Below are 7,948 nucleotides of genomic sequence, written 5' to 3' on the forward strand. Positions count from 1 at the left end.
CAAATAAGGATGCCAAAGATGGTTACCACGTAAGCCACACGATGATTTTTTTTTTATCGTTTAGTTTATTCGAATGATCGACTCATCTTTTGATTCTCCGACGAACGATTGAGAAGTGTCTTAATACTTTTGTAAACGTGTTCATCTAGCGCGAAAGCGAAGCTTCGTTGAAAAATTGACAATCGATATAAAAGGATATAACAAAATATTAGTCGCTCATTATAATCTGCATGTACCATAATCAACAAACGATAAGTGGTGTGCACTTTTAGGCATCTCGCGTGTGATATAGCCTTAAGACCGCAAACAGTAGGCAAGTTATCTCGCGCAGCGATCCAAAACCATTGGCCATTCACGTTTCGCTCCGCCTGCTCCATCTTGGAATGCTTCGGTGATGCTGACGCGTTTGTTCAATTCTTTCGACCACTGGCTCCCTGGTTCTACTTAGCACGCTCAGCAGCTTAATACTCAGATATCAAGAGATAAATCAATAGACATATCTATTCAGAGACCTCGTCTTCGTCCGTCCCTTCTATGGCAATGCTACGTATGCCATTTCTCAACAATGGCGTACCCTTATCCTTTGCCAAGACACGTGCATTCAACACAATCTTCAAAGGCGTACCAGATCGGCAACACATTACTTCAATATCCTCCTTTAGTATTTTCTCTTTGTAAGCTAACAGCTCCACCTTTAACCTAAAGGAACAGCCAATTATCAAGTCTGGATGAACTTGAAAGAAGCATGTCGATTAATGGCGAAAGTTATATACACAACGAAATTTCATACCTCAAGCCATCTTTTTCTTGCCCAAAGTCAACAACGTGACAATTGGCATTTTGATTTTCTGCAATTATCGTAGGCACTACCGTCTTTCCCTCCAGATGAATACACGTGTTCCATGGTACTGAAAATTCTACATGATATCTGAAACAAAAATATGGAATATATCTACTGTTTACTTTTTCAAGTGCAATGTATGTGTGCAATATATATGTGGGAATACAAGTGTGTATCATGTTATATGAGGACAAAACTTTTAATAAATATGTGATGTTTGTATTTTGATAAGAACTATCTAAAAATCTCTATCCTTTGTATCACATTGTTAGAACCCGAGATGATAATTGTGATCTACAAATTTTGCATGGCGAGAAACCTGTGATGCAGTTGCAAGAATCCCAAGTGAGCGTCTATATGACCATGCCGTTGCGGTTGTATCATAATGTTGTTATCTTTTCCAAGCCCACTCCCGCCACTAAAGTGCACATGATGCTCTAAAAACATGGAATAGATCTAAAATGCATTTTACAAATCTATGATGTAATATGATAAAAGTAAGCAAAATTTCCATTAATATTTATTTTTGCATAATTAACTTAACCTAACTGTATGCGTGGCAAAACACGCCTTGTTTTAAATAAACAATACGTATATATAATCACACGCGTTTATATTTTTAGATACGCATTCAATATATATTTACGTGTAGAAACGGACTAGAAACAAAAGTAACTTGTAGGGTAACATTGTGCACAATCGCTGTGTAAGACACGATAACCGAGTACCTTTGTCCCCCATGTTTCACACGATAGTTTGGCAATTGTATTTTCATATTGCTCGTCAGCTAAATCAATCCATTTAATTGCTCTCAACGGCAACTCCGATTTAAGCGTAAGACTTAGGTTAAGACCGACATTGGAGCTCGGGGCTTCATTCAGGACAGTTCCGGGATTTCCAAAGGTGCATATGTGTATTCAAATACTTTATGTACGCAAAGTATCCTATTAACATCATCAAATATTCTTTAATAATATATTAATTATTCACTGTTAATTACAACAAATATTATTTCTCATTCGATTTTTCTTGACGTCTTCGAATTATTCGAACAGTCGAATCTAGGAAAATGGCGAATCGATCAAACGGCTCGACCATCGCTTCTGATCGAGTCGTACGAGCTGTTTGAACTTGAGATTCGAACGTTTTTATTGAGAAAATGACGCATCACGTAAGCAAACTATTTAACCCATAATTGGTTATATAAATTTTGTTAGAAAAAGAACTGCTGTTTATAGCTGAGATTGTGACGCTCAAATGTTATTGGCGCCACTTCGCTAAATTCAAAAGTAAATGGTAATATGGAGACAAGGTATTGCAAGCGCCAATGTTGCAGACAAAAATGAAACAGAGAAATATTTATTTGTTCGTGTGTCAGTACAAGCGTCTATTCACAAGTTAATTAAACAAAAGGAATCTCATACGAATCAAAGTACGAAGTCGAAAAACAAATAAAATAGAGTCAACGGTAGTTAAGTGTAACAAATAAATATAACGTCAAGCTGATAATTGTTGGTGTGATGAAAAAAATGTCAAATATTCTCTAATTTAGATATTTTTAATTTTAAATAATTATCCTATAACTCCATGGCGATCTTTTAAGACCGAATGCCACTTATTAATGTGATTGCAAACTGCAAGCAAGAATGCAACAGGAAAATTATTTAAAGCTATACTGTGGTATATTATGGAAATAATGTGGTATATTATGGAATAATCGAGTTTCTGAGAATAGATTCTGGCATAAGTGCAATTCAAAGGAAAACCGACTCGTATATTCGTTACTACGCATTTTCTTATCGATTATCCTTGTCGATAATATAATTGTTCTTACTATTCTCTCTTTTTCTCTCCCTCTCTTTTATGTTCTTTATTTTTTATTTTATATAAACGTTAACCTATTCAGATCATATGAAGATCATCGCCGTTATACTCGCAGTCTCCTTCGTCGCCGTTCTGGTGAGACCAAATTATTTTAATGTTAATCATGTATATATTTAAAATGTATTGTAAGCTGCAATATACACGTGTTGCATTTAATCGTCTGCTAAATTTACGTGATATCGCGACGAATATTCACTATTAAGTTTTGGTAATCAGAAAAATACGAGGAAAGACATCAGATGTAAAGTTTCATTCGTGTTGACAGGAAGCAATCTTTGCAAATCTCTAAAAGATTGTCCGTGTAATAACTCATGGGAAAAAAACGCTGGCACAAGAAGTAATAAAAATAGAGATAACCAACTATACTAATGATACAAAAGGTTATTAAATGATGTCAGATTATGTCTCGTATCTATTGTCATCGTCACGTTGTGCAATCGTTGTGTAACTAAACAATTAAAGATGATTATAACGTTTTTTTCGTCTCGTTACTGACATGTCGCTTGCGGTTTTATGTCAAAGAATTAATGTCCTTTCATAACTCATATCGTAGCCCCGTTATTAGTATTCTTATTAAACAGGTTTCGAAGCATAAGATGTATATGTATTATTTCCTACTACTATTTGTCTCGTGAGTATGATATAATAAAACATGTCCCTGAAGGCATAACGGTATAACTGTCTCGAATATCTTCGCAGCTCGTGAAAAAGGAGATATTCATCATCGTCATCATGTCTCAAGCTATAAAAACTCGAGACAGTATCCTCCGAGTATTCAGTCATCCGTTGATCGTGAACCCGTCGTTTCAGGTCGAAACAGAAGTCGAACATGAAGATCATCGCCGTTATACTCGCAGTCTCCTTCGTCGCCGTTCTGGTGAGACCAAATTATTTTAATGTTAATCATGTATATATTTAAAATGTATTGTAAGCTGCAATATACACGTGTTGCATTTAATCGTCTGCTGTCGATAAATTTACGTGATATCGCGACGAATTGCGTCGAAATGAAAGCAACACAACTTGAAGTCAGACAAATTCATTGAATTCAACATGAAGATAATAAGAAAAGACTTTGGTATAAAAGGGATAACATCGATGTCAACTTGTAATATTAACTCATTTAAAAAAAAAAAGATATGTATATTTAAATATTTAGAATAAAATTGATAATGATAAAATATATTTTACTTAGAATAGCAGTAAATTTAAACAGTTAGGTGAAAGATTATAAATCAATTATTAAAATACTTTGAAGAATTGATATCATCGACTATTTACAATTTATGCAGAAATTGAGTGATTTTAGAAATGCACAGTTTCCTAAAAATATACTATGCATTGTAAATATATATGCGCATCTACAAGACTCACGTTAGAATAATTATAAATTGTAAAATTAATATTGTGATATAAGCTATAATTTGATATTTATATCAAATAATTAAAAATTGTCGCTAATGTCAACGCTTTTCAATTATTCACAGATTTGATACTATATTAACTGCAAATTTATTTAAATACGCACAATATTTTAAGAGTATCTCTTTTGTCGATCCCAAGCGGCATAAATTGGTTGGCTAACCGTTGCTCAATTATATCTAACAGGAAGGTTTGGCCAATGTTAGACAACAGTTAGCTAACCAATTTATACTGTTTGGGATATTTTGAGCTATAGTTTTTAATATTTTTGAAGAGGATTTTAACATACAGCGGATATTTCAAGTCATGCCAATTCTCGTAAGACGTCTTTAATAATATCTCGTCAATGTGCGTGTTTCGTCTTAGGAATCTGCTCGACTCGAAATTTTCGAATTATTCGGATTCGAATCATAGAGATTCAGATTCGAATTGAATTAGATTGTAATAATTTAAGACGACTACTCGTTTGATTTTAGGGTGAACTCACGAACGAGCAGAAGGAAAAAGTAAAAGTGTACGAAGAACGCTGTATCAGTGAATCCGGCGTCGATCCGAGTAAGCAAAAAATAATAAAAAAGAAAAAGATTAAACATGTACATATGATTTAAGAAAAGTCGATCGATTCAATCCGATTTTCAGACGTCGTGAAAAATGCGAAAGAAGGTACGGCCGATGAAAGTGACGAGAAACTTGCCTGCTTTACCACATGCATGTTCAAGAAATTTGGAATTGTACGTGCAAAAATGATACCTTCATTATTTCGGCACATGAACGAGCAAATGAGAAAATTTATATTTTGACGCGTGTTCTAGATGAAGGAGAATGGAGATATCGACGTAGAAGTGGCTCGCACAAAGATACCTCCGGGAGTATCACAGGAGGACGCCGATCGCGTGATCAATAATTGCCAAGGCATTAGTAAGTTTAAACATCGATCTGACTAAGCAAAACCGCCTTTCGTCAAAACGCAAGATCGATTATGTCCACAATTACAGGTTGCGTTCCGTAATTCACTGAGTGCCAGTACTGAAAATCTACAATATACGTAATAAACTAGATTTTTAGTATTGACAATGAATTACGGAATGCAGCCACAGCCAACAATTTATTCTGTGATTTCGCGTTTAATACTGATATGTTCGCTCGAGCGAGGAAACAAAATAAAAGACGAATATCGTTTCAGCTGGAACCGGTTGCAGGAAGGGAGCAAACCTGGCGAAGTGTATTATGGAGAATAAGCCCTCTGTCTCGCATTAAATGTTGGATGACACGAAACTTCAGCTTTCCTGTTAGATATAATTAGATTTAAGTTAGTTGATGTTAAATTGACGTTTTGTGCATTAATGTACAGAATTTTGTTTCTAAATATGTTTTATGAGGAAATAAACGTAGTGTGCTCTGGTTAAAAACAAGTGTCTTCCTCTTTCAAATCTAATATATTAATCAAATCTAATATATTCCTCTTTCAAATCTAATATATTAATCAAATCTAATATATGATGAGCATACGTTTAACCGATCCAGCTTATTTCGCTTTGTCAGTGCGTGCGGTACCCACTTGTCCATCTTCTTAACCTTGCCAATCTCAGAAAGGTGTCTCAATATCGTTGTATGGTCAACTTTCATCCTGATAGCAAGTTCCCTCGTGGATACGGCTGGATCCGCTTCCACTAGAGCCTTCAGGTCATCATTATTCACAGACGTTTTGGGTCTTCCGCGCGGCTCATTTTGCAGTGAAAAATCGCCAGTCCGAAATTTTTCGAACCAACGCTGCACTTTCCGATTGTTAACCGTATTCTCCCCAAACGCTTGGTTTATGTTGCGTGCAGCTTTTGCAGCACTATTACCAAGTTTGTACTCATATAAGAAAATGACGCGAATGTCGGCAGAATTCATATCGGTAATAAACTCAAAAGAAATAAAAAAGGGAAGACCTTCGAGAAAACCTATTTTGTTGAAATGAGTCTCTGGCAATGGACAATACGAGTATGAATGAGGTTATGCCAAATACAAAAGTATAACGAAAACAGGGAGGAAAACGTCCGCATGTAAAGAGAATGCGACATTTCATACGCACCAACCTAATACATTTTGCGTCCCGCCACTCGTACGAATATTTTGTCTCATTCACGCGATTGGCCGTCGGACGGGGAATGTCTAGAGTCCTCCTCGGGAGCGTAAGAAATTCTCTATCCGATAGCCAATCAACACCACCTATCGTTCGTGCGACAAATGAAGTATTAGCTTAGCTTCGCATACTCGATTGGCTCCAGCGGAGCCCGTGCGCATTTTCACTCTTAGACGAGCGATCTTTAATAGCAACTAGTCGATGGCCGAGAGAAAAATGCTAGACCGCCATATTAACAGCGAACCGTGACTTTAGACATCAAATGTCTTCTATCCCTTGGATTTCAGTCCCACGATATTATGCTCCGTCGTACTATATCCTTGTGTCTATGATAAGTACACAATTCGTACGTGCTCCGTATTTACACATCATTCTGTGCGCTACATGCGTCCGCCGTACACTGTCTTAACGTTTCCAAAAATGGAAATCCTCGTCTAATTTAACTAGGAAATCGCGTGTGAGTTAATTACGTGCTGGCGCAATTTGCGTAACGCATCGACGAAAATATGTTTCTGGTTCGGAGGTTACGAGCATCGCGATGATTTAATTGTGAAAATGACATAAATCGTGTCGCGCGTGTTTTCTATATAAAGGTGGGAGAGAGGGAAAGACAGAGAAAGAGAGGGTGAGGAAGAGAGAAAGAGAGAGAAAGGAAGAGAGAGATGTGTCGGTGGATAAATTACTACAATTTGCTTAATAGCTAATAGACTCAAAATTACTGGTATGCTTTTACGATTCGCTCATGATGTCCGTATATGCGACGATACTGCCTCTCATCTTCTTGGGATTATTAGGTAACATATACATAGTAGTGCTTTGCTTAAAATGTATTTTCCTATTTAAGATAAACTTAATTTGCTGATTTAAAATTTTACTTACCAAATACGAAAGTTTACGGAAGTTTTTTAAAGAAAGATAGAGGAAGAACGAGAAAGCTGTAAGGATAAACTATTACTGCTCAAGTTTATGAAATCTTAGTAGTGGTTTTTCTTCTTTTTTTATAATTATTCCTAATAAGTTTTTATAATTAGTAGCATATTTCATTAGCGTTACATTGGCCGATGTTGAACTAATGTAACGCCAGTGTAATTTCATTGGCGTTTCATTGGCTCAACATTGGTTAATGTTGAACCAATGTAACGCCAATGAAATGTGTTACTAGGGAAAATTAGTAATTTATTTTTAGCAACTTCATATACCACAAAAGCTATCAAATTCATTTAACTATCAATTTCTGATTAGTTATCTTGTTTTCACAGGAAATAAGATTTTTAATGGTATATTATAGTAGATTGTGTAACGACAGCTGAGAACTGTAATTTAAAACATCGTAAAATGTAGCTTCCAAATTTTCTGTACCAACTTTTCACTCGTTTTTTTTTTTTACCTATTTTCAACGTAAGGATAATTGGAAGCATATTTTAATTAAAATTTGGTTCTTTTATTATGTGCAGCTGTTTCATATGTATAAATAACCTTTCTATACCATGTATTTTTTTATTTATTTCATATTTATGTTAAAATAGTTATACATCTACATAATAGATAATTATGATTATAGTTGATAGAGTGCGAAATAGAGTGCAAAATATACATCGCAGTAATTTTTGACAGAAAATTGGGAAATATGTTTGTTTATTTGAATTTTCTTACTGGAAATGTTTAATATATAT

The 7,948-nt window shown here is 35.2% G+C and overlaps 4 protein-coding genes across 9 annotated transcripts in view; 2 read left to right on the top strand and 2 right to left on the bottom strand.

Moving 5' to 3' along the window:
* Window positions 1–80: 80 nt before the first annotated feature.
* Window positions 81–1,661, bottom strand: LOC106741745. Of its 2 annotated transcripts, none has more exons than XM_014614027.1 (4): window positions 1,570–1,661; window positions 1,161–1,278; window positions 791–928; window positions 81–699 (listed from the first exon to the last, which is right to left on the bottom strand). In XM_014614027.1, the coding sequence occupies exons 1-4, from the start codon at window positions 1,580–1,582 to the stop codon at window positions 501–503; spliced, it is 468 nt and encodes a 155-aa protein (XP_014469513.1). In that variant the 5' UTR covers window positions 1,583–1,661; the 3' UTR covers window positions 81–500. The 2 variants fall into 2 exon arrangements, with proteins under 2 accessions (XP_014469513.1, XP_014469514.1); XM_014614028.1 differs by lacking the exon at window positions 1,570–1,661 and adding an exon at window positions 1,391–1,458 and having other exon boundaries at window positions 83–699.
* On the top strand, window positions 1,658–5,548 carry LOC106741747. Of its 2 annotated transcripts, XM_014614030.1 has the most exons (6): window positions 1,658–1,744; window positions 3,536–3,602; window positions 4,624–4,702; window positions 4,787–4,878; window positions 4,960–5,065; window positions 5,331–5,548. In XM_014614030.1, exons 2-6 carry the CDS (start codon window positions 3,555–3,557, stop codon window positions 5,402–5,404), a joined length of 399 nt encoding a protein of 132 aa, XP_014469516.1. In that variant the 5' UTR covers window positions 1,658–1,744; window positions 3,536–3,554; the 3' UTR covers window positions 5,405–5,548. The 2 variants fall into 2 exon arrangements, with proteins under 2 accessions (XP_014469516.1, XP_014469517.1); XM_014614031.1 differs by lacking the exons at window positions 1,658–1,744; window positions 3,536–3,602 and adding an exon at window positions 2,753–2,800.
* Window positions 2,185–5,815, bottom strand: LOC106741748. 4 transcript variants are annotated; one of them, XR_001374207.1, is made up of 3 exons: window positions 5,706–5,815; window positions 5,360–5,433; window positions 2,185–3,599 (listed from the first exon to the last, which is right to left on the bottom strand). XR_001374207.1 is itself a non-coding variant. In XM_014614032.1 (2 exons), the coding sequence occupies exons 1-2, from the start codon at window positions 5,771–5,773 to the stop codon at window positions 3,299–3,301; spliced, it is 369 nt and encodes a 122-aa protein (XP_014469518.1). In that variant the 5' UTR covers window positions 5,774–5,815; the 3' UTR covers window positions 2,185–3,298. The 4 variants fall into 4 exon arrangements, 1 of the variants encoding a protein (XP_014469518.1); XR_001374205.1 differs by having other exon boundaries at window positions 5,657–5,815; XR_001374206.1 differs by lacking the exon at window positions 5,360–5,433 and having other exon boundaries at window positions 5,657–5,815.
* Window positions 5,816–6,486: 671 nt separating this feature from the next.
* LOC106741769 (activin receptor type-2A) overlaps window positions 6,487–7,948 on the top strand; it is a 5,568-nt gene continuing 4,106 nt past the window's right edge. Inside the window, exon 1 of the mRNA XM_014614075.1 lies at window positions 6,487–7,069. Coding sequence (XP_014469561.1) covers window positions 7,018–7,069 — 52 coding nt within the window. The 5' untranslated portion in view covers window positions 6,487–7,017. The remainder of the gene's footprint in view (window positions 7,070–7,948) is intronic.

The sequence above is a fragment of the Dinoponera quadriceps genome, unplaced genomic scaffold (genome assembly GCF_001313825.1).
Source record: "Dinoponera quadriceps isolate SergipeBrazil2010 unplaced genomic scaffold, ASM131382v1 scaffold587, whole genome shotgun sequence".
Lineage (NCBI taxonomy): Eukaryota > Metazoa > Arthropoda > Insecta > Hymenoptera > Formicidae > Dinoponera > Dinoponera quadriceps.

Bases quoted from the DNA above. Each gene is read 5' to 3' on its own strand.
- LOC106741745 (XM_014614027.1), bottom strand. The intron at 929-1,160 runs GTTTCTCGCCAT...TTTTTGTTTCAG, and splicing joins TTCTTGCAACTGCATCACAG to ATATCATGTAGAATTTTCAG. The intron at 700-790 runs GTATGAAATTTC...CTGTTCCTTTAG, and splicing joins CAAGAAAAAGATGGCTTGAG to GTTAAAGGTGGAGCTGTTAG.
- LOC106741747 (XM_014614030.1), top strand. From the start codon at position 3,555: ATGAAGATCATCGCCGTTATACTCGCAGTCTCCTTCGTCGCCGTTCTG. The intron at 3,603-4,623 runs GTGAGACCAAAT...GTTTGATTTTAG, and splicing joins TCTCCTTCGTCGCCGTTCTG to GGTGAACTCACGAACGAGCA. The intron at 4,703-4,786 runs GTAAGCAAAAAA...TCCGATTTTCAG, and splicing joins TGAATCCGGCGTCGATCCGA to ACGTCGTGAAAAATGCGAAA.
- LOC106741748 (XM_014614032.1), bottom strand. From the start codon at position 5,773: ATGAAAGTTGACCATACAACGATATTGAGACACCTTTCTGAGATTGGC. The intron at 3,600-5,705 runs GTGGGTACCGCA...TGGTCTCACCAG, and splicing joins AAGGTTAAGAAGATGGACAA to AACGGCGACGAAGGAGACTG.